The sequence below is a fragment of the Leptonotus elevatus genome, chromosome 1 (genome assembly GCF_054856555.1).
Source record: "Leptonotus elevatus isolate MCC_2025b chromosome 1, RoL_Lele_1.0, whole genome shotgun sequence".
In the NCBI taxonomy this organism is placed as follows: Eukaryota; Metazoa; Chordata; class Actinopteri; order Syngnathiformes; family Syngnathidae; genus Leptonotus; species Leptonotus elevatus.
The window spans coordinates 35,965,244-35,990,995 of NC_141239.1; the positions used below are offsets into that span (position 1 = coordinate 35,965,244).

Consider the following 25,752-nt stretch of genomic DNA (forward strand, 5'->3'; position numbering starts at 1 on the left):
ATTTAAGAGTGTATTTACTGTCCAGTTTACAAACTATACTTTCCTGTTCATGTGAATATTTATGCATTTATATGGCAATCCTCCAATCAGGTTATTTGTACACTACCATGTGACCATAGTGACGACACTGTGTAAACTCAGCTGTTTATAAATCAGCTTGTAGGAATGTGAGGTGCATGACTTTGATAAATGTCCAACTGTGTAATGTCTGTGACCCATTTTCTACACCTTGTGCCAGTCAAAGTAAAATAAATGACATTGCATTGGCAGTGGCGTTTCACTGTGCTGCTTCCCATCAACAAATTTGATACACCATTAAAATTATGAAAATTATTTATTATCATTTCTATAACACAGAGAAATGTGGGATTTTCTACTATCAAATGCACCTATTCACTGATTTTTATTTTTTGTCCCTACCATTATTCAGTGATAAACTTGCCTACTTGATGTTTTGGAATTGGTCTACGATGCCACAAGATGGCATCAAAGCCCTGTCCAATTTAAATAAAAAGTGCTTTGGGGCCCTCCTAAGGCATCTTGGCGTCAAGGAGCAAGGGGAGAACCTTCAATTAGGCAGGCCAAAACCCTATCTAAAAAAAAAAAAAGTAATGTTTTGGCACCATCTTGTGGCATGTATAAGCAATGTTAATTTTGCTATTGCCACTAAATTGTCACCCCCAAAAAATATAAAACATTTATGAAAACAAAAGTCTTCAAACTTGTACCCTTTTATAATGTATTAGTATTATTAATAATATTAATAATAATAACTATATGACCCCACCCTGCCTTGTAAAGGTCACAAGTACAAATCTAGAGTAAAAATAATGCAGATATCCTAATAAAGATGCTTCTCTAAAAATGGCAAAATTTTGACAACGTTAATATGATTAGTGGCAGCTAAGTATACAATACTGAAGTTCCAAAAGCCATTTGTGGTTGTCGCCGTGCACTTATACTGTGTGTATGTGTGTGCGTTGCTGATTATGCAAATAATGATTAGACAATTGTACCAGGAAGTTTCAACGAGGAAGAAAAAAACCGAACCCGTTTTTGTGAAGTTCCTCATTCTGGGGGCTGACCTGCTGAGATCAACGCCAGCGGCATAGTTGAGCGAGTGGGCCAGGCAGGTGGAAACGCTCGCAGCACATCTTGAGGACCAGTCAACGTCTTCACAGCGGATTAACGGCGTGCTCACACATCAAGCGGTAAGGACGATGTGTGTGACGTGTGAGGAAAAACAACCCACATTGGGTCATTGTGCGCAATCATGGCTGAATTATTAGGGGATATGCCTTGGAAAGATGTTGTCCTATTTTTTTGGGCTACTTTTAAATTATTCACCTTTCTCTCCGAGAGACACATTTTTCTATGTGATAGTGGCCTTTTAAATTTGTAGCCTTTATTTCTTTTTAGGGTTTATCCTTCAAGAGAAACTGTTGTATCTAAGTTGAAGACTCTTCCTGTCCCCTCTCAGTTTTCACTACTGGCTTTGACATATGCCATTGCTAAAAGAGGAAGTTGTTGAATGTTGGTCATCGTGTAGCATGTCGTGTGCACGTGCGCAGCCTCCTAATCTATTCAGATCCTCCTTTTCAGGCTGTTTTGTTAGCTGACTCTCAAGTTCAAAATACAACGTGAGGCGTGTGACCCAACAAAGCACAACAATAATGCGATGACGTGTTGAACATAAATAAAAACGATACAATGATTTGCAAATCATGTCTAACCTCTGTTTAATTGAATACACTACAAAAACAAGATATTTAATGTTCAAACTGATCAACTTTCATGTTTTTAGCAAATAATCATTAACTTAGAATTGTATGTGTTGCATCATCTTTTCTTTTAACAACATTCAAAAAATGCGTGGGAACTGAGAACATTAATTGTTGAAGCTTTGTAGGTGGAATTATTTCCTATTCTTGCTTGATGTAGAGCTTCAGTTGTTCAACAGTCAGGGCGGGGTTCTCCATATTTTAAACTTCATAATTTTCAATGGGAGACAGGTCTGGACTGCAGGCAGGCCAGTCTAGTATCCGCAATCTTACTACGAAGCCACGCTGATGTAACCGTGCAGAATGTGGTTTGGCGTCGTCTTGCTGAAATAAGCAGGGGTATGCATGAAAAAAGACGTTATTTGGATTGCAGCATGAGTTTTTTCAAGACCTGTGTATGTAGCTTTCAGCATTAGTGGTGCCCTCCCAGATGTGTAAGTTACCCATGCCATTGGCTTTTGAACTTTGGATCCATAAGAGTCCGGATGGTTCTTTTCCTATTTGGCCCAGAGGGCACGACGTCCACAATTTCCAAAAACAATTTGAAATGTGGACTCGTCAGACCACAGAACACTTTTCCACTTTGCATCAGTCCGTCTTAGTTGAGCTCAGGCCTAGATAAATCGGCGACGTTTCTGGGTTTTGATAAATGACTTTTTGTTTTGCATAGTTTAAAGAGTTTAAGTTGCACTTAAGGATGTAGCACCAAAATGTATTTACTGACATTGGGTTTCTGAAGTGTTCCTGAACCTATGTGGTGATATCCTTAACACAATTATGTTTTTGTTTTTTTGATGCAGTGCCGCCCTGACAGATCAAAGGTCATGAGCATTCAATGTTGGTTTGCGGCCTTGCTGCTTACATGCACTGATTTCTCCAGATTCTCTGAACCTTTTGATGATATTATGGACCGTAGATGATGAAATCCTTAAAATTCTTGCAATTTTACATTGAGCAACATTGTCCTTAAAGTGAGTATTTTCTCACGCAGATGTGAACTTTGCCACATCTTTGCTTGTGAATGACTGAGCAATTCAGGGGAAACTCCTTTCATACGCAATCATGGCACCCACCTGTCCCAATTAGCCTGTTCACCTGTGGGATGTTCCAAACAGGTGTTTGATGAGCATTCCTCCACTTTCTCACTCTTTTTTTGCCACCTGTCCCAGATTTTATGGAATGTGGTGCAGCCATAAATCTCTAAGTTAATGATTATTTGCTAAAAAATAATAGTTGAACATTTTGAACATTAAGTATCTTGTCTTTGTAGTTTATTCAATTAAATATAGATAAAACATGTTTTGCAAATCACTTTTCATTCATGTTTAACACAAACGTTCCATCTTCATTGGAATTGGGTTTACCTCTCTGACTTTCTACAAAATGTCCCAAAAACCAGAAATGCTCCACATTTTACAGACATCACCAGCAAATATACAATATATGTAATTACTAGCTTGATACCAGTTGCGGAAATGTAGATGAACAGAATCACTTGGATTATTTTTCCATGTTATGTTATAGGAGAGCAGTCAGTGGTTTCGAGGCAAAATCGATGGAGCACAATCATTTATGCCCCAAAGGCCAATGAAAACATTGTTGACAGTTACGAAAGAAAAAAAGGTAACAGTCTTTATAAACTTCTTCACTTGCAGACATTATGGGCTGTATCAAGTCCACACCGAAGAGCAGGCTGAGCGAGGCCACCAAGGAGAAGATCAGTCAGCAGACGGTATGTCATGAATTTAACATGACCTAAAGAAGACAGACAATTGATCATGTGCGCCTGCTGTTACAGAATAACTTCATGTTGCCTGGCCAGGTATTTCAAAGGATGGAGGGTATGTCCTACATTTCCATTCTCATCTCTGGCTTATTAAGTTCTTATTTTAAAATATGCTGAAGTAGTTCTGAAGTGTATGACTAGAGTTAACAGTCAAGGATGTATACTATGTCTAGGCAAGACAAATCCAGCATATTCATTGTAACAAAGTTCCATTCAACCCCCAAAATGTTGTTCTTTAACTCATTCACTCCCAGCCATTTTCACTGAAGCAACCCCGTTTGCTCCCGGCTGTTTTATTGGATTTTGACTGCTTTTGCAAGGCCCACAGAATATTGTATTCTATTGCTATAAAAACATGGAACCTACCTAAAGAAAGATTAGAGTCTCTTCTTTCATCAGGAAAAAAGTACCGTTGTATCTGTTTATGTTTGGCAGCAATTAGCATTAGAATCTAGCTAAGTTTCATCATTATTCATAAGCCTGTTGAAAACACACAGAAGTCATTGCAACATGGCCCTGGCTGGTCTCTTATACTCTGCTGCCACCTGCTGGCCGTTTTTTGTAATAACTACCATTGCTTTAAACAACCTCTTCAGTTCAGAGGCTGCATCAAAGCCTTCTTTATGCTCTAGCATAAAAAAAAACCATAAAAAAGTATAAATACGTTTTGGGGAGTGCCGGACAAAATAAAAATAAAAACGTATTTATATGTTTTTTTGGGATTGAATGAGTTAAAGATGACTAGGATAAAATTGGCAAGTCCGCTGCGGGTGTGAGTTCTTATATTATTCTATACAACACATTCATCCACTTTGTATTGCTTATCCTGTTCAGGGTTACAGATGAGTTATAGCTAATCCAAGCTGATTTAGCAGGCAATCGCAGGGCACTGATAGACATTCAGCCGTTCACAGATATGGACAATTCGAACCAACCAAACAAAACCAACAAGCACGGGGAGAAAATGCAAAAGAATAACAGAAAGGTCAAAGCTGGGATTCAAACCCTTACTTTTTGACTGCGTGGCAGACATGCGAATCACATCCTACGTTCCACCCCAACTCCAGAACCCTTTTGACAAAATAAATGAGGCGCATGTATTCACTTAGTAACGAGAAAGTCTAACATTTAAATAACATTGTATCTCTTTATTAGAGCAAAACAAGATTGGCAAAATAGTGGTGGCCCTTTACCCATATGAGGCCGTACATCCTGATGATCTTGGATTCAGCAAAGGAGAAAAGATGACAATACTTGAGGAGTGAGTCTCTGAGCTTGAAGCATACAAATGCATCCATGTTGTTTACTATGTGAGCCGTGATCCAACAATTGCACTTAAAACACTTGAATACTCTTTGCAGACATGGTGAGTGGTGGAAAGCTAAATCGCTGACATCGGACAGACAGGGCTTCATTCCGTCCAATTATGTTGCCCAAGCAGACACCATGGAAACAGAGCAGTGAGTTGTCAGCACGCCTGTGGCGCAAACGTTGCTGCATTATCATGAGGGCCGGCATGGTTTGGTTACAGTTAGCAGGTGGTTAAATGAGAGTGCCAACATATCAGGAACATTTTAACGGTCAATGTGATCAGAGTCAACACATGTTAATAAATATTTTTGCAATAGCGAGGACACCTGAAATACAACTCCACACAAGAGTGCCTGCATGAGCTGAGACCCCAATTAAGAAATTCTGTCATATTTTGTGACAGATGAGACCCCAAAGCAGGCACAGAGCGTACAGATCATTTAATAGTCCTAATTTCAAAAACCTTAAGTATCAAGTAAAAATGTTAAATAGAAAAAAAAGCACAAACTGGGAAACAAAAACTTTAAAAAGTTTAACTGAAAACTGCACCACCACAATAGCTTCAGCTAGCGACCGCATGATGTGCGCTACTGGAACGAGGCTAAAGTAACGAATAAAACAAACTGATAAATGCAAAAAGAGCAAAAACAGGAAACAAAAGTGCTAACTGATAACTATTGTGCAAGGAAAACAATCAGGAGCACCAAAAGTGTTCATTTTTTATTTAGTTTTAGGTCCTGTGACTAAAATGAATTTAATAATATAATTTAGTCATCTGATTGTATTTTAGTTTTAATCCAATTTTAGTCAACGAAATAAAGAGCAATTTTAGTCTACTATATCGACAAGTTAGTCGATGTCTTCCTTCAACTTTTATACAGACAACAACACACCTATTTGTAACTGTAGTTTAACACGCAAGACATATTTAACACAACGATGTCTTGATTAAACTTTGTTTCAATTAAACATGTTGAACTGACAATAATAAAACTTAGTTTTCACCTCAATTAAACAGAAAAGTGCATAATTGCCTGAGCTTCATCTCGGAGCTGCACAATGAATGGAAACATTAAATAAAATGTAGTGAACAGTTTCTGAGTGGTTCTTTTCATAAATTGTCATCACTGCGTGGTTTTTGTTTTAGTCATTGACGAAAATGCCAGTCAATTTAGTTGTCGCCATTGTCTCAATGAATGGCTTCTATTTTAGTTTTAGTTTCATTTTTGTCTGATTTTTTTGTTTTTGTAACAAAAAAATATGACAAAAAATGTTCGTCAATGAAATTACCACTGACCCAAACTACAGAAATGAAAACTAACAAAACATGTGGCTTACGGTGATGAAAAAATTAAGTAAATCTTACAGGGTGAAGTACAAAGTAAAAGTGGACAAAGCCAGGATGTAAACAGGAAGTTCCTAACTTACGAACTAAGCAGAGCAATCTGGCAAACTTTGGTTAAAATCGCTTTCCTGGTGCACACCTCCTTCACTCCACCGAGCTTACTGCACCCTCTATAAGGAAACACGAAAAACAGAAGTCGGCCTGAGAGACAGCTGACAGCAAAAACAAAATGCAGAATCTCGTTCTTCAGGCAGACAGACTAAACACTGCAATACCATGCCACCCTTGATTATTTAGCATTTTTACTAATTTTATTGAATTCTTTGTCACAAAGTTATATCCCAACCAGACATTTACTAGTCATCCTTTGCAGGTGGTTTTTCAAGGACATTACCAGAAAAGATGCTGAGAGGCAGCTACTGGCACCAGCAAACAAACCTGGGGCTTTTCTTATCAGGGAAAGTGAAACTTCAAAAGGTATGGAAATCACAATGCCACTCAGAGGCACCTCTACTCACATTTCCCACGTTCACAAACTATTGTCGTTTCTAACGTCGGACTCGAATCTTGAAGCCGCTCTTCGTTTTTTCTCTCCCAAGGTAGTTATTCGTTGTCCATGCGAGATATTGACATCCAGGCCACAGAATCGGTCAAACATTATAAGATCAGGATGCTGGATAATGGTGGTTTCTACATCTCTCCTAAGATCTCCTTCCCCGACATCAGCGCCATGATCAAACATTACCATAGTGAGTACAACTTTTGAGCGAAAGAAGATCAGCGTGCTGCCATCTATAAATCGGTGTTGTAGTTTGTCATAAATATTAGCTTAAAAATACGATTATATATGTTTGTGTGTAAATGTTTGTGTATTTTCCAGACAAAGCAGATGGCCTGTGTCGTAAACTGGACCGTCCATGTGTAAAGCCTAAAGCAGAAAAGCCGTGGGATAAAGATGCCTGGGAGATTTCCAAGGAATCTATTACAATGGTGAAGAAACTAGGAGCAGGGCAGTTTGGAGAAGTCTGGATGGGTGAGTACAGAGAGGAACTACGAGGGGAAAGAGAAGTATCGGCATCTACAATGCACTACGATCAATTTAAAAAAAAAAAGGGTTCACTTCTGGTCGTGTGGCTTTAAAATGAGAATGAAAACAACAGAACTCATGTCAATTAAGATTGCTCAAAGAGCCTGATTATTTAAACTCATTAATAAGCATAAATAACACCGCATATGAGGGGTTTGTTGTTTTTGAATTGGAAAAAGCACAGGTAGGGAGCCAGATAAGGCAAGGCAGGCATACAGAATGCCCTTTAACTCATTCACTAACTTAAATTCATTTTAAAAAATTAAAAAAAAAAATAATTCAGGGTGTCGGGCGATTAATTTTTTAAATTGTAATTAATCGCATGACTTCACTAAATGTACAATATAAAAAACTCTAGGTTTTCATACTCTTAACAAAAGTGGAAAAAATGTTTAACTAATAGAAATAGTTCAAATGAATTTTTGACGTTTATAGCCGTCAATGGCAGTGAATGAATAAAAAAAAGAAAAGATTATTAAAAATTCAGGGAAGGAGTCAGGCGATTAAATGTTTTTTTATTGTAATTAATCGTTTTCATACTCTTGTTAACAATGTCAATGGCAGTGAATGAGTTAAAAAGTATTATTTATTCATTATTTTATTTTAAACAAAGCAAACAAAAATACAGTGTTGCAAGAAAAGAAAAAAAGTCCGCGCTTTACCACCACAAACGTCAAGACAACATATCCCAACAAAGGACACGTGATGAAGGACAGTAAATGAGACTGACTGAAACAAAAGTGGAAGTCCGATTGAACAGAATTAATTGCAGTATCAATTTGTCTATGAGTGTATTCAGACCAGAAAAGTTCTTAAGTCTGCTTGTTTGGTCCAGACCTACGACGGCGTATTAGGGCCACGTATATATATATATATATATATATATATATATATATATATATATATATAAATAAAATACACGTAGCGTACTACTCGACTGTTTGTGCCAACACTTTTTGGTCGGGTTTCCAAATAAGGAGATAGTAGCCTAATTGCTTTAGCATAGATTAACCATATCATGTTAAGCATTCGCTCTTTGAAGCCTTGTGTACCGCCACTGGAAAGCGAAAAAGACTTTACTCGCTTTGTGAAGGTCCACACCCGGACGATCAAGCATTGAAGTTAATTTGTTAAAATGTATATTTGTACATTTATGTTTCCAGAATTATTATTTACACATTCATACATTTTGGTATTTTTATGTACAAGTATCCAAATTGATGTGTCGAATCTGCTGCTCTCCGTCATTCACTTGCATTTACCTATGGTATGCTAGCATCTGATTGGATAGTGTTATTCAGCTGATAGGCGATCAGGAAGTGTTGTCGCTCTAGCTGCGGTGAATGACGAGAAAAGTTTAAATTTAAGAATTAATCCGACTCCATCCTGCCTTTTCGTTTTATAAACATTTTATGCACGTCCCATTAACCACCAACGAATCCTCACATGATTAGACTATAGCTACGCTATGTGTATTATGAGAAAAAACTCGCAAATTTACGAGAAAAAACTCGCAAATTCGCCCTCTAAAAATATATATTTATATGTGACCCTAATACGCCGTTGTGTAGACCAAAAGCGGACTTTATTATGTTATTTTTCATTTGGTGCGGTTCACTGTGCTTTTTGCAAGCGGACTATATTGCGTAATCACGTCAACCAGCGTGACGAATCGATCTGTGCTCCCATTGGACAAAAATTACGAGGGCTGAACGCTTAACGAAACCTGGAAATTGAAGAAAACATGAAATTCCGACGTGCTGCATTACTTCCCTGCATATTTTTGCCGTTATTCGAGGCAAGATATTTGCGAGCGTCCAGAGCAGCTCATTCAACGGAGGTTCCGCGACGCTGTTTCTAATTTTGGAACACACTCGTCGATTGCGTCGAAGGAGCGGTTGCACTCTGCTGCCCCGTCTCACAACGTGCTCACTTCGTAATATGCTTTGATTATATAAATAAAGTTATCTATTTTCTTTACTTACTCTTTATACATCGAGATTTCATCAAATAGCTGCTGCCCCCCCCCCCCCCCCCGCAAAAAAACAAAAACAACAACAACCTTTCAACAGCGCATTTCCTTCATTTTTCATGACTTTCCCGTTTTTTGCTGTCTTCCTCATCAGCTTACTACAACAACACAACCAAAGTGGCGGTGAAGACGCTGAAACCCGGCACCATGACAGTGGACGCCTTTATGGAAGAAGCAAACATCATGAAGACGCTACAGCATGACAGACTTGTGCGTCTCTACGCGGTCGTGACAAAGACGCAGCCAATATACATCATCACTGAATTCATGGCAAATGGTATGCGCTTGGTACACATTGTTATGTTATGCTATGTTAAAAAGGTGACATACATAAATGTGTTTTCACTTCTAGGTGAAGCTAGTTAGCATCACAAGCCACATGTTACCGCTCTTCTCTATGGGATTGTATTATTCATCATGAATATTCCTGAATCGGAAATTTCAGATTTACAATTTCAGATTTTTTCCCCCTCTTCTCTGGACATTAGGGAGCCTGCTAGATTTCCTCAAAAGTGACACAGGCTGCAAACTGCAATTGCCCAAACTCATTGATTTTGCAGCACAGGTGATCCTCACACAGATCTGTCTCTCTCTCTGTCTCTCTCTCTGTCTCTCTCTCTCTCTCTCTCTCTCTCTCTCTCTCTCTCTCTCTCTCTCTCTCTCTCTCTCTCTCTCTCTCTCTCTCTCTCTCTCTCTCTCTCTCTCTTCTTTAACGGTTTTCCTCCTCAATCCATTGCAGATTGCAGAAGGCATGGCATACATAGAAAGGAAGAAATACATCCACAGAGACCTGAGAGCAGCAAATGTTCTCGTGTCGGAGAGCCTTCTCTGTAAAATTGCAGATTTTGGACTGGCGAGAGTCATAAGTGATGATGAGTACACCGCCAAAGAGGGTGTGTGCGTGTGTGACTTTTGTGTTGTTTCATCAGTTGTTTGTTGCTTTTTCTGTCAGTAAGTCCCTCTGCGTGGTATTTCCGGCCAAACAGAATACCAGCCAGTTCACAGTTAAATGTACCGACACTCTTTTTAGTGCTTCATAGTCTGACGCTAAATCACCTTTGCCATCTAGCATCTAGCAATACTGCACAGAATATAAATATTGCTGGAATATGAAATTAAATTGATTATGATTAAGTTTAGCAAGAAATAATCAATATCTTGATTAAAACGATGCATTGTAGTGCGTGTGTTTGTCATCCACAGGAACTAAATTCCCTATCAAGTGGACCGCCCCTGAGGCCATCAACTATAGCTCCTTCACTATCAAGTCAGACATGTGGTCCTTTGGAGTTCTGCTCTACGAGCTTATTACACTTGGGAAAATGCCGTACCCAGGTGAACAGGGATTAATAAATATTATTATTATTACTACTACTATTGTTATTGTTGTCGTTGTTATGCTATGATCATTCTATGACAATGTGAGGCACACTATTACGATTATACTTTGCTTGTTGTTCTCAGCGTGACCCAAATACGTCTACATATGTGTATGTTTACTTTGCACCAATGTATCCATCTTACATACTAAATAATACATTCAGCATATTGGAGCTAACTCTATTCACTCATATATCCTCCCTAATAGCGTACATACACTAGCATGTATTATTTATATGAGCTTGGTGTACAGTATATTAAGTGCATCAAGATAAATATAATATTTGCCTGTATGATTACATGTGTTTCGTATTGTTTGTTTACCAACGTGAATTATGCGGTGAAGTGGTACTGACTTAAATAAAGACGACACTATAGAAACGCAGTGGGGCCAGGAGGAGAAATAATCATCTGCGTTCCTTCCTGTTGCTTGTGACATTACAGTATATAAATACTACCTCCTGCCTTAATAACTCAACTCAACTTTATTAGAGCACTTTAAAAAAAAAAACAAGACCAGGAGAACTGCATTTAACCTTGCCTTTTTGTTCAGGGATGACAAAAGCGGAAGTGATGTCCTGTGTGCAGCGCGGCTACCGGATGCCCTGCCCCGACAACTGTCCCGCTGAATTGTACACCATCATGATGTCCTGCTGGAATAGCGCGCCGAATGACAGGCCCACTTTTGATTACATGCAGAGCGTCCTGGATGACTATTATACTTCCACCGAGGGACAGTATGAGCAACAACTTTAGAGGCAAATTGTCGAATATATTCTTCAGCACATCGAAATGGTTATTTTTGTTCCACATGTTGACTGGAGTGAGTCTTTGTGGTGTATTTATGAAAGTTACTCGTGGAAAATGCCTACTTGACACTATAATAATTATATTGCTCTACTTTAGTTTTTTTTTTTTTTTTTGGTCATTTAAATTGATATTGGCTATGATGCCAAAATTGAAAATGAACCCGCACAGAAATGCATAGAGTAGAAATTGAATTTGAAAATGTATGAAGTCAAATATATTCAATTGGTGTCACACATACAAATCTAAATAGGTGTTAATGGGCCCAAATGCATTTTGTAGTTTTTGTATTGCTAAACCTGAGTGAAAACATCACACGGTTTCACTTTTTAAAGAGGAAGTCAACCCCATTTTGTTTTACAATAATATGTTCAATACAGCCCCACTAGTATTGTGATTAATATTACATTTGTGGAATATGAGTTATGATCCGAAATCCAGCCGTTTTTTCTCCATCTCAGGGGGCGGCCATTTTGTTTGTCACTTGCTGTCGACTAAAGATGGCATCAATGTTGCTCAGGTTTCAGGTAACAACCAATCACAGCGCAGCTTCAGAAAATAGGTGAGCTCTGATGGATTGTTTCCTGAGCCCTGAGCTACATTGATGTCATCTTCAGTCCACAGCAAGTGGCAAAATGGCCGCCCCCTGAGATGGAGAAAAACGGATGGCTTTTGCTGCTTAACTCATATTCCAAAAATTTAATATTAATAAGAATGTCATGTTTAGAATAGTGAGGTCACATATAACATATTATTGTCAAGAAATGTTAAAGGTTGACTTCCACTTGAACTGACATCTCAACTGCAAAAAATACTGACATTGCAACTGATTTTTTTTTCCTCTAAATTCTTGTTAGGGTGCTTAATTTGCATGTGCCATTGGCCAGTCAAGTGCATCACCTGCTTCATATTGAAGTACTTCTGCTTCCCTTTTAAAGCCCTTGTAAGCCTTAATTGTCTTTTTGAAATACTGTTACTTGAGTGCTAAAGCTGCATTTAACCAAAGGAGGACTCAAAACTAGAAAGCATGAAAATATTTTTCAAGTCGTGTTTGTTGTGTGATGATTTGTATACTCTGTGTTATTGTATTTTGTTTGCACTATTATTTATGTCTCAAATATCATGGTGAGCCATCCATCCATCCATCATCTGAACTGCTTCTCACGACTATACAATTTACACAATCCATTTCATTTTCAGTAATAACTTCCCCATTTAGGGTTGTAGGGTGCTGGAGAGTGTATCCCAGCTGAGTTTAAGCTAAAGGCAGACTACACCACTGAGTGGGAACTAAACCCTGCACACTGCCTGCACATAAGTCAGGCTAATAAAATTTGCATCATTAAAAATACTTGATGTACTTGAACATTGATTTCCTAGTAATAGTGTTCAAAAGATCATTGGAAAATGTAAACACTTGCAGATATTTCTACAAAGTGTTATATATTCATATGTATCTGTTTCCTAACTTGTTAAATCATTAACATAATCGGTGTCTTCACATAGATGATCATCACTAATTATTAATAACATAATGAACGACAATTTGTGTATCAAACTGCTAGCCCTGCATTAATCAGTACTCAAGAAATACCTCTCATTTTCCAAACAAGGTGATGATCCTTGCTGTAATGTATATTTATTGTGCCTGACAAATATCTCTTATTGAGGTTTTTGAATTTGGAAGCACTGTGATTTGATTATGTATGCGACATAAGTGATACGGACCAATGATTGTAATTAAGTAGAATAACACTTAGCCGTCATTCTTTTGGCTGTTATGAAGTCCCGTGTGCATAATGGTCCCATGGGAAAGCTTAAAAACAGCTAGCTGTCATATATGTAAAGTTTTCTGCTCTCTAGTCTAAAGTCACTGCAATTATTATTAAAGTGAATTTAAATCAGTATCAATAGGTGCCGATGCAAGAGCAGGGAGAAGTTACAAAACTTCACGCAAGATGGCCCAAACTAAGATTTAAACCTACAACCTCAGAACAACACACATCACTCTATGAACAATTTTAGAGTCGTTAAATTAACCTAACACGAATGGAACGTGGGAGGAAACTAGAAAATCGTGAGAAATCCTGTGAACATTTGGGACAAGACTTTGTTTTATTTTGAAATTTATGAAAGTTCCGGTGTGGTCACATGGCTCCAAGATGGCCGCGCCCTGTGAGTGACTCAGTGACAGTTCTGTGGAAGCTGGTTGAAGTGTTAGTCGAAGTGGTGTATGTCTCAGTTGACATCTTCCAAAAGAAGGCTCGTCTGTTCCTCAGTTTGGCCGACATGAGCAAGGGCGAATTAATCATGTGAGTAGTCCGGTTCGTATTGTACTGTTAATGCAGCGATGCTATCGCGTTAGCCTTTAGCTGTCAGTGGCGTTATGAAACCAAGTCTGCTTTCACTGTTATGAAAGCATGATTTGTTTCCAGCATGTTTATATTTGATAAACCTGTCAAAATCGTTAACAGTCACAGTTGGAGGCGTATAGTTTTAAGATGAGTATTTACATTGTAGTAAGTGTAATTATCATTAGGATTAAAAATATATATATGTTATTACTATATTGTTTCAAACATTCCTTCTTTCTAATTCATTCAAACAAGATGAAAACATGGTTCCCCAGTAATAATACTATAACCATATTGTATTCATTGTTGTTTATGAACAGATCAGAACTTATCTCATTGAATGACTTTAAATTCAGTCTGAGACCACTTGAGACGGCCTCCTTAATCTCTGTTTTAGATATTTTCTATGTAATTTTAAATCATGTTAAAACTGTAACTTTTTGCTGCCTCTTGGAAAGGATTCCCTTGAAAAAGAGATTTTTAACTTCGATGGAACATCCCTAGTTAAATAAAGGTTGGTCATAATAAGAGGCACGCTGGTTTGTTTTATTTAGTGGAATGTAGGGATGCGTTACATTACAAATTCCATTTCCTTTTATTCAACTGTCTCGATGGTGCTGTGAGGTGATAAGGTGCTCGCAGGTCTTATCTATCCTCGCCACCACTGGGGAGTAGGACACATCTAGTTTAGATAACAGAACTTGACTGTGACACATTAACAGGCAATGGCTCAAAAGCTTTCTATAAAAAAACAAAACAATATATTAGCTAATTTTGTAGTTTCAATATGCCGATGTTCCCTCCAGCCCTGAAGACTTCCCCCAACTCCAGAATGACACATTCCTCCGAGCGGCTCGAGGTGAACAAACCGAGCATGTCCCCGTCTGGTGTATGAGACAAGCTGGAAGATACCTACCTGGTACTGGGAGCACTTTGCTGGTCTATTAAACTAACCAACCAGACAGCTGGTTAACTGTGCAGCAGCCATTGTGATTTACGAACATTTTGTCTCGTTTGCAGAGTTTCGTGAGTTCAGGGCCGGTAAGGACTTTTTTGAAACATGCAAATCGCCAGACGCCTGCTGTGAGCTCACATTGCAGGTATGGCTTTGCTGTTTGCTTCGTCGCATGAATTATTTCTTAACTTTTAAGTTTTACTCCATTTTTAAGCTTCCTCTTGCTGATTAAGTGACATTTGATGCAAAATATATACACAGAAAACACACTTTTAAAGGAAAAACAAATGATGCGTTGTTCCCAAATGTTTAAAAAAACATGTTGCTGTCATGGTTTTTGTACCTAAGTCAAAGTATCAAAAATTAATGCATACTTATTTGCTCAACTTATTTATTATCTTGCTGAAATTAACCTTTTTGAGTGGGCTGACCTCTCCATTACAAGTGAGTGACAGTTAACTCCGCCCCATATACTGCTGGGCCAATGGCGGGCAAGCAGCACCTCCCCTTTGTGGAAGTGGACCCTATTTATCAAATGCCCCTAAATAAATGAATTTATTTTAATTAATTCTGACGTGAGTAGAATTAATTTTGCTGAACTACTCTTGTTTCTTATTTAATTTCTTGTTTCTTCATGACTTGAATAAATAAAGCCGAGTCACTTTTCCAGACTTAAAATTAGTATGTATTTATGCATCATTATTGTTGTTGGATTATTGTTATTATTTAGGTTTAACTGTTTCTATTTTTCTTTCTTTTAGCCTCTGAGGCGTTTTCCATTTGATGCTGCCATCATTTTTTCGGACATCCTTGTTGTGCCACAGGTATGCTTAAAGCTTCTCTGTGTAGCAATTTGCCCAAAAATATCTTTTATTTGACAATTGATCACTCAAGCATCTTCTCATGATCAGATGGACACCTTAGCTGTTCACAATGGGTACTTCTGCAAGTAGTATCAATTTGTAATAGTTGTCCAATAGCTTTCAGACTGGATTGGGGTTTGAATTTCCCGTCCTCTCTCTGCGGATGTGACATCATGTGCACTTTGTGTACGTGCAGTTTCATTTTTTGGCCACAGGTGGCTGTAGCGATTCGAAATTCACAGAGCCTTTGATAGAGAGCGTTTGGCCAACTCGGTTTCAGCAGGGTAACAACATGGCGTCCATATGTTATGTGACCAGCAGTTGACCAATCACGGCGGAGAGTACTACACTGATTGGTCAACTGCTGGTCACATGACACATGGACGCCATGTTGTTACCCTGCTGAAACCAAAGACAACTCAAAATCGTTCACGACATGCCCCGTTTGTCTGTGACACGTCGGTCGGGCTGTTTTCTTGTCGTCTGACCAAGGCATAGTGGGCTTTTCTCCCCCTCGAAGGGCGGTTCGGAGTGAATGCGCGTATCAAATGCACTGTACTAAAACAAGTCAAATACGAATAAATATTTAAGCAGTATAAATTACACAAATTATCCAACACAATATAATATTTCAGTTTTTAATAACTACTGAGCAGGGAGCGAGAGCAATGCGCTCACGTTTATGCAGATTGGCACGGCGTGAGGAACGTTGAGAGGAACCAGTTGAGGTTGCTCGGGCATCTGGTTCGAATGCCTCTTGGGCGCCTCCCTGGGGAGGTGTTCCGGGCATGTCCTACCGGCGGGAGGCCCCGGGGACGACCCAGGACACGCTGGAGAGACTACGTCTCACGGCTGGCTTGGGAACACCTTGGGATCCCGTCGGAGGAACTGGCTGAAGTGGCTGGGGAGAGGGAAGTCTGGGCTTCCCTGCTAAAGCTGCTGCCCCCGCAACCCGACCCCGGATAAGCGGAATTGAAGACGGAACGGAACGGAACGGCACGGCGTGCTCCATTCATACAAACGCACCCTTCCTGCCTTTCTTGTTCCGCCTCCCCGACAACCAGTGCTGACGCGGCGCTGTTGGCATTACAGCACACCATGATCGGGTGGTGTCTTGTCTGGTTCGGACTTGTAGTGTGACTACACGTCCGGTCCACGACACAGAACAAATTAATCGGGTAATCTGACTGTCGTGAAAGACAAAAAAGTAAGAGTAAAAAACTTTTTAGCGAATTTTGGGCCTTTTTATTTTTATTTTTTGCGTTTCATTTCAATTTTATTTTCGCATGTCATGAAAATTAGAATAAAAATGGGTGGATGGAATGGAAACCCAACTAATGTTTCCCCTGATGATTGGCATTAGGTGGCTGTTATTCACAAGCGGATGAATACGGGATTGATCTCAAATGGATGGTTGTAAGCTTGTAGATTGCATAGCTCCATTTGTCTTTTCATTATCTTTCCCTTCAACTCTTCAGGCAATGGGTATGGATGTCCAGATGGTGCCAGGCAAAGGTCCCACATTCCCAGAGCCCCTGAAGGAGCCCGAAGACCTGCAGCGTCTGCGTGTGAAAGTGGACGTAGCCAAAGAACTGGGTTACGTTTTCCAAGCCATCACACTGACCAGACACAAGATCGAAGGCAAAGTGCCGCTGATCGGATTCACCGGCGCGCCGGTGAGCTTTCCGATTTCAAGCGCCGAATTCTCGCCAATTGCTCTCATTAACCCGTTTGCATTCCCTTAACAGTGGACGCTCATGTCTTATATGATAGAAGGCGGCGGCTCCAACACGCACTCCAAGGCCAAGCGTTGGCTCTATCGACATCCGGAGGCCAGCCACATGCTGCTGAAGATGCTCACCGATGTGATAGTCGATTACCTGCTGGGCCAGGTGGCAGCCGGAGCGCAGGTTAGACCTTAGCTACAGATACAGTACGACGATGGTCAGCGGAGAAGAGAAAATCGTCCCGAAATTTGTCGTGTCAAAGATCTGACTCCGAGACTCGCCCGTCACAATCTTGTTCAGGCTCTGCAGGTGTTTGAGTCCCACGCCGGCATCTTGGGGCCGGCGGAGTTTCAAGCATTCTCTCTACCTTACCTTCACGATATCGCTCGCCGCGTTAAGGAGAAGCTCAAGGAAGCACGACAGGAAGTTCCCATGGTGAGAGAACGCACACACACACACACACATATCAAGACTGTTATTGTCAACTACGATAAGCAACTAATGATGTTTGTTTTGATCAAATATTTTCATCCTTTATATTCAGTGAGATGTATTATTCTCTCTTTTCTTATGTTTTAATTATCTACATTATTGGTTGCATTGCTTTGTTTCTATTTCCCAAGAGGCTTCATTAAGAATTCCCCACACTGTCATTGTTATGCTTTGTAGCCAATAGATGGCAGCATTGCACCAACAACGAGTTGCACCCTCAGGAGGTTTCTCCAAATGGATCAGTCTTAACTTTATGTGTGTGCGTAGATTGTTTTTGCAAAGGATGCTCATTACGCTCTGGAAGCCCTGTCTCAGTCTCATTATGAAGTGGTCGGGCTTGACTGGACCATGGACCCACGCTCAGCACGGTAACACACACACACACACACACTTGTAATTATTTAACCAGCGTACTGTTTGGTGAACAGAAGCAGGAAAGTCAGGATGTGATGTTTGACGACAAACTTGCGGAACTTGCAGTTGTAATGGTTAACTTGTTTACCAGTAAGAAGCGCATAGCTCATCTGTTAGAACTAAAGGTCATGGTTCCAATCCTGCCATAGACGCACATAAGGAAGGTACTTGTAGATGTTGCAGGTCTGCTTTCTGACTACCGTCAAAGTGACCTTGAGCAAGGCACCCCCTCCCTAATACATGATATAGTTGGAATGTAATGTAACTAAACAAAAGTGTAATGGCTCTAATGTCATACAATTAAGATTGAGGGCTGAGGTGGGGGTGGGAACAAAAATTGATCAATACAAAAACTTCCACCTCCAAAATGTACTTTATCAACCATATGTGTGACTACTTTTGTGTTTCCGCACGGACATTTGTTGCTGATGAACCGGGATCGCGTTAAGCTAAAAAGGAAAAACTATTTTATGGCATTACTGCAAAGCGGAGCTGACGGAGCTTGGAGGTCGGATAATCGATTCTAAAAAGATTCATTAGTGACAGCCCTACAGCTGGGCCAAATGATTTTGTTGCCATGACGACGAGGGGTAGTGCAGTCATATTTGTCCATAAATCGCCTTTAAAAACATGAATTTGTAAGAGGTTGAATTTTTTTGAAACGTCTGATGTATTTGCATTTGAATGAGTAACACTGTGTGTATGTGTTTTCTCAATTCAGGGAGCGGACAGGAGGAAAGGTTAGCCTTCAGGGAAACATGGACCCGTGTGCGCTTTATGCTCCCAAGGTAACAAACAAGCCTGCTTTTGGATCTTGTGTTTACTTCTTTTGTGTGTGTGTGTGCGTATTTTATTCATGAGAAAATCCAGCCACACCCACAGCATGTGAAACTAAAACACTGCATCCCTGAACTAGAAAAGGAAATTAAAAAATAGGCCATTTGAACCTTGGTTGAGCTCCGTTTGTTCTGTTTGCTTCTCCCCCCCCCCCCCCCCCTTTTTTTAGGAACGAATTTCAGACATCGTGAAGAACATGCTGGAAGGTTTTGGCACCAGAGGCTATATTGCCAATCTGGGCCACGGTCTTTATCCCGACATGGACCCAGAGAATGTGGGCGCCTTCGTGGAGGCTGTGCACCAACACTCAAAACAGATGGTCAAGAAAATGTAGACGGCAATCAGGAATGTCAAATGTTGGAATGATTTTATTTTGTAAGAAACTGAAATAAATAAATAGAAAACAGTGACAATATTTCAATTGTACACTACAGAATCTATACATTAAGTCACCATCTCCCCGTCCAATGTCGCTTTTGAGTATCAACAAATGGCTTTCTAAGGCAAGATTTTCTATTAATCTCAAATGTATCAATCTGGTGGGAGTGGATTATGTGTTTGGATTTTGAATGGGATGACCCCATTCCCGCAAGTACGTGTAGATGGCAAACACGTTCATGTCCAAAGACATGACATTGGTATTAATGGCGCAATGGTACTCTTCCAAGTACCCTCAAGAGCTCAGAAATACAAGCGGAGATAAAGCTTTAAGCTGTAACAGATTCAATCAAAGCGCATCATCTTAAAAGCAGCTTTGGTGACAAACGCAAGGTTGGCCAAAAGAGTTGCAGCGGGGGAATTGTCACTATGGAATCACTTTTTATGGGCGTGTGTGTGGGGGGGGCAGAGCGCTGCTTCAATTTGATTTATTTTGTTACTGCACAGGAATGAGGATTCATTTATTTTCATGGTGTGAAGCAACGTCAACAATGATATCTGTTAACTGTTCTCTATATTTAACTTGGCATGTGAGGTTTTCACAGGAGCGTGTCCCTTTCTTTCAGCAATTCTCTTAATTTATTCCCGTTTCATCAGAAAATGCCATTTGATGGCACAGTGACATTCCAATTAAGTTGCCGTCCCGCTGCGGCACACAAGACCAACATGACATGATACAGCAGACATGTTTTTGTTTCTTACTTCATTATTTCTCATACAAATTGCTACTAGTTAAGCTTATCACCTCTAGTTATCTACTAAGTAAGTTGTTGTGTCACATGAATTTTGCATAACCCAGTGCTTCTCAGCTAGGGGGGTCGGCCACCCCTTGGGGGGGCTAGTGGGAACTCTGAATATAATATATATATATATATATATATATATATGTATGTATAGGCTGCCCTCCTTTCGGACCCATGGGTGCTTTCAACCGTGGCAAATGGGTACAGGATTCAGTTCCGAAAGGCACTACCTCTGGATCAAGAGCTAGCGATCCTCCTCGCCAAGTCTGCTTATCGAAGCAGTGGATCCCTTGGCTCATCCAGAGGGATTTTCCTCCCCCCTACTTCCTCATTCCAAAAAAGACCTATCTTAGATCTGAGAGGTCTCAACCATTACGTCAGGTTGTTGCCCTTCCGTATGCTAACTACGTCGGCCGTGTTGAGGACGATTGCCCGAGGGGAATGGTTCACGTCAATCGATCTGAAGGACGCTTACTTCCACGTCCCCATTTCTCCTCAGCACAGGAAGTTTCTCCGCTTTGCCTACAGGGGTCGCCACTGGCAGTTCAGAGTACTCCCATTCGGGCTGTCACTCTCTCCCAAGAGTGTTCACACCTGTAGTGAAGGCGGCACTTGCACCCCTGCAGTCGAGGGGCATGAAAGTGCTCCCTTATTTGGACGACTGGCTGATATGCGCTTCGTCCAAGGATCAGGCAATTCGAGACACGTCTACGCTTCTACAGAAGGTGTCACGACTTGGGCTCAAGGTCAACCTGGAGAAGTCCTCTCTCGTTCCCTCTCAGCAGACTCTGTTCATCGGAATGCCGTTGGACACCACCTCCATGACAGCTCGACCATCCCCACGGAGGGTCAACGATGTGCTACGTGTCATCTCTCTCTTCCGTGCCAATGGGATGCTGCCGTATGTCCCTTTTCTGCGTCTGCTGGGCAAGTTAACGTCCCTAACGGCACTTGAGCTCAACCCGCTGCTGGACCGTCGGAAGCATCTCCGAGTGTCCAGTCGGTTCATGGGTGCTATCGCACCTTGGGTTCGCCGGTCTGTTCTATCAGCGGGAGACCCGTTGGGGGTGGTACCCACATGTCACGAAGTGGTCACCACCGATGCTAGCCTGAGGGGATGGGGTGCTTTTTGACAACACAGGACGACTCGAGGCCTGTGGTCTGCAGTTGACAGATCGCTGCACATCAATGTGCTGTAGCTGCGGGTTGTGCATCTGGCCTTCGTGACAGGGCGCCATATCCAGGTACGATCGGACCTCCACTGTGTATCACATCAATCATCAGGGCGGGACAAGGTCCGCCCAGCTGCTATGGGCCTCACGGAGGCTTCTCAGATGGGCTGCCCCCCGTCTTGCCAGAGGGCCATGTTTCTCCCGGGCATTGTCAACCAGTCGGCGGATTCCCTCTCCCGCCGTCGTCCGCCTCAGGGGGATTGGCGTCTCCACCCGGAGGTGGTGAGCGCCATTTCGAGGCGACAGTTGATCTTTTTGCCTCCAAGGAGTCCACTCACTGTCCCCTCTGGTTTTCCCTGAGGGAACAGAGCAGCCCGCTAGGCCAGGATGCTCTGGCACACCACTGGCCAAGGTGCCTGCTATATGCCTTCCCACCTCTCCCCCTCATTCATCTGACCCTTCAGAGGGTCCTTCTGGAGGGTCACACGTTGTTACTAGTGGCCCCTCTTAGGCCAGCCCAGACTTGGTTCCCTCTCCTTTGCAGTCTCTGCTCTTCCGAAATGTGGATCCTGGCCAGTCGGTTGGATCTATTGTCCCAACAGCGGGGTCAGATTTGGCATCCCGATCCCCGACGGCTACATTTGTGTCTCTGGCCACTGACGGTCGAGACCCGTTGCTGACTGAGTGCTCGTCTTCTGTTCAGCATACGATCCGTAATGCCAGGGTTCCATCCACTCGTTCGCTGTATGCTAACAGGTGGAAGCTGTTTACGGAGTGGTGTGCAAGTTGCAGGAGGGATCCCGTGACGTGCCTTATTCCCACTGTTCTGGAGTTCCTCCAATCTGTTTACGATAAGGGGCGTTCCCCTTCTACGATCAAGGTCAACGTGGCGGCCATTTGGATGGCAAGTCTGTGGGTTGCCATAACCTAGTGGCCTCCTTCCTCAGGGGTGCCCTTTGCCTTTGTTCTAGGAATCCGCCTCGAGTCCCCGCCTGGGACCTTCGTCTGGTGCTTGACGCACTGTTTGGGTCCCCTTTGTAGCCGTTGATCGAAGGGGAACTTCACGCCTTGTCTGTTAGCCCCGAATGCCTTCGTTGGCATCCCGACGAGGCAGAGGTCACATTGTGGCCAAAATGCTGCTTTTGTGCCCAAAGTTTTGTCTGGCTCTCAAGCCAACCACCCTATTCGTCTCGCTCGTTTTGCGCCGGCGTCGACGGATGAGGATGACGCTCCAGGTCTTTGTTGTCCTATGAGGGTACTCCGCTCTTATCTAGATGCTACGTCAGGTTTCTGTACATGCACCCAGCTTTTTGTAACTTACGACAGCCCGAATAGAGGAGCTGCTGTGTCCAAGCAACGCCTCTCCCATTGGATCGGGGAGGTGAATCGGCAGTCGTATCGGGTCTCTGGTCGTCCCCCTCCTCCTGGGGTGCGCAGTCACTCCACCAGGGGTGTGTCTACCTCATGGACTGTTCTGAAAGGAGTGTCCTTGGAGGACGTCTGTGCGGCTGCTTCCTGGTCGTTGACTTGCACGTTCTCCAGATTCTACAGTTTGGATGTCACCTCTCCTCATCCACTGGATTTGATTTGCGGTCCTGCGGAGGCCCCTCTGTCAGGTAGAGTTTCCCGGGTCTTCGTGACATCACTGGTATTCGGCGTTCGGTGCTCTTTCAGCATTGCCACCTGGCGGTCAGGAGGGACGAAATAGAACGACAGTTACGTATGCAACTACGGTTCTATGAGTCCCAAACGACCGCCAGCATTGCTTGTCACTCAGAGCCAGAGACTGATATGCGCGAGAAGGTTCTGAGAGACTCGGTTCCGGCTACGATCTCCTTTTATACAGGAGGATCACGTCAGCCGGAACCCTGGAAATGTCCTTTTATGAATTCTTTCTCGAGTAGCGTATGCGCGTGGGGGATATCCGTGCTGTTTCAGCACCGCTACCTTAGCGGTCATTCAGGACCCATAGAACCGTAGATACATACGTAACTGTCGTTTTTGTCGTTTAGGGCCCACCCGCCGCTACATCTTACTGGCTGGCCTGCACTCTTCTGCCTTATTAAACACATGAGGACTGATGCACCAATCAGAGAATGAGTTAGGCGTGTCATGCCAAAGACTTTTTTGCTAACACGTGAGGTGCCAATGCCACTCCAGGTGATTGACAGATCACTCCGTGTCCTGCGCGATGATAGTAAATGTGAATGTGAGCGAGGCTGAAATAAATAAATGTCTTTCCGGTAAGTGACGGCATGTATCCAAACAACATACTGTACATGCTACGAAAACATCCATTCACAGATAAATTTTAAAGCCGTTTCCAAATAAATCATTGTTTTAAACTACTTACAGCAATATGAATGACTGTACTGGACAGAGGAGGATTTTGTCGCCAATACATTGTAGTTAAACTGTGCGTTTCGGCTAGGCTAATGTTATAAAATGTAATGTAACACCTAACAACCTTAGCAATTTAGACCTAAACCTAAACTAAACTAAACAATTACGCAGTTTCCCTATATGATCCTAATCATATAGGGAAACTGCGTAATTGTTTCAGTAATTGTATAATTAACCCAGTTTGCAAAGACTTTTATGCTAGACTGTAATGTTTGATGAATGAAACTGTAACAAATGTCCAGACTCCAGACCAGGGATTATATTATTTTTTAGGTCTAAATAACTTTAGCCAAGTTATTATATTTAAAGTATTGTAGTACAGTTAGTACTTAGCCTTAACTTAAATGATGTAGATAACATATTATTCATGTTAGCCTCATAATAAATACATTTTACATTACAAACTGCTCATTCACGATAATTTTATTATTGTGCGTAATTACAAATAATGGCATTTTCTTACAAACCACAGTTTCTAAAACAGGGTGTTTTTCTAGAAGCAAAAAAAAAGTTTAAAAAAAATAATAATAAAAAAATAAAAAAGAAAGAGGAAAAAGTACCGGTAAGTAACATTTTGAGTATAACATTTTTCTAGAAGAAAAAAAATAGTTTACAAAAAAAGAAGAAGAAGAAAAAGTATTGTTAAGTAAAATTATGAGTATAAAATGTTTGTAGAAACAGAAAAAAGTAAAAAAAATAAAAAAAAATTAAAAAAAAGTACCGGTAAGTAAAAAATTTTGTACAAAATTTTTCTATAAGCAAAAAAAGCAACAACAACAAAAGAAAAGAAGAAAAAGTACCGGTAGGTAACATTTTGAGTATAACATTTTTCTAGAAGAAAAAAAAAGTCCAAAAAGAAAAAGTACTGGTAAGGAAAATTTTGAGTACAAAATGTTTCTAGAAGCAAAAAAAAAGTAAAAACAAATAAAAATAAAAGAAGAAGAAAAAGTACCGTTAAGTAAAATTTTGATCACCACTGGGTGTACTTATAATAATCTTATAGACAAAATAATTGAGAAATTAAATTAATATGCACACTGTCCCAAACAAATTCACGTATTTTGGAAGTCTAATAACACAATTAAACTGTGTTAAAACTGCTTACTTTTAAGTTTCAGGTTTTCTTTTTTTTCTTTTTTTTTTTCTTTCTTCTTTCTTCAAGGTGATTAATGACAAGAGCATCTTGTATGTTAAAATATGCTCCAACACAATCAAATTAGAGGTTGTTTTTTTAAACGTGCATTCTGGGGAAATTATGTAAAAATATATATATATTAAAAAAAAATTAAATTAATGTTCTATTCTTATGTAGACTTTTTTTGTCTATAGAGAACATGTAGTTACTCAGATTCCTATTTCAAATGAATATAACAACATATAATACAAAATATAGTACCTCCAGATTTATTATTTTTGATCAGATCTAACTCACTAAATTCTTATTTTGTCACCCTCTTAAAAGTGCCTACCTCGTTTTTTGCAAAAATTCATATTTTTGCCTACATGATCTCTTAATGCAAATAGTTAATTTTTTTGTGTTTCCTAAAGAATCTGAAAAAAATACTTCTTGTCGATTATTTTAAGAAGGCGTCAATTTGTTATTAACCTGTATTTATTGCTATATGCAGCATACGTTTGACTGTTGTAGTAACTTGAAAATGAAATTCTGCCAACAAAAGTCATTTACAGTAATGTAAAGCAAACAAAGGATGTTCCCAAAATCAAATGAATGAGATATTGGTGTAATCAGGATGGAGGCGTTTTACAGGAGGAATTACAAAACGAAATCACTTAATCCCAAATAGTGTTTTTTCTCAGTGAGGCA

The 25,752-nt window shown here is 40.7% G+C and overlaps 2 protein-coding genes across 2 annotated transcripts; both read left to right on the top strand.

Annotated features, from left to right (window-relative positions):
* The first annotated feature begins 1,042 nt into the window (after positions 1 to 1,042).
* lyn (LYN proto-oncogene, Src family tyrosine kinase) lies at positions 1,043 to 11,965 on the top strand. Its single transcript, XM_086095431.1, has 13 exons — positions 1,043 to 1,211; positions 3,437 to 3,513; positions 3,580 to 3,622; positions 4,723 to 4,828; positions 4,929 to 5,027; positions 6,597 to 6,700; positions 6,823 to 6,972; positions 7,104 to 7,256; positions 9,437 to 9,619; positions 9,831 to 9,907; positions 10,082 to 10,235; positions 10,546 to 10,677; positions 11,276 to 11,965. The coding sequence occupies exons 2-13, from the start codon at positions 3,442 to 3,444 to the stop codon at positions 11,476 to 11,478; spliced, it is 1,476 nt and encodes a 491-aa protein (XP_085951557.1). The 5' UTR covers positions 1,043 to 1,211; positions 3,437 to 3,441; the 3' UTR covers positions 11,479 to 11,965.
* Positions 11,966 to 13,675: 1,710 nt separating this feature from the next.
* urod (uroporphyrinogen decarboxylase) lies at positions 13,676 to 19,577 on the top strand. Its single transcript, XM_086077650.1, has 10 exons — positions 13,676 to 13,841; positions 14,690 to 14,802; positions 14,904 to 14,983; positions 15,600 to 15,662; positions 17,180 to 17,377; positions 17,450 to 17,611; positions 17,729 to 17,863; positions 18,188 to 18,288; positions 19,056 to 19,122; positions 19,341 to 19,577. The coding sequence occupies exons 1-10, from the start codon at positions 13,681 to 13,683 to the stop codon at positions 19,503 to 19,505; spliced, it is 1,245 nt and encodes a 414-aa protein (XP_085933776.1). The 5' UTR covers positions 13,676 to 13,680; the 3' UTR covers positions 19,506 to 19,577.
* Positions 19,578 to 25,752: the final 6,175 nt, after the last annotated feature.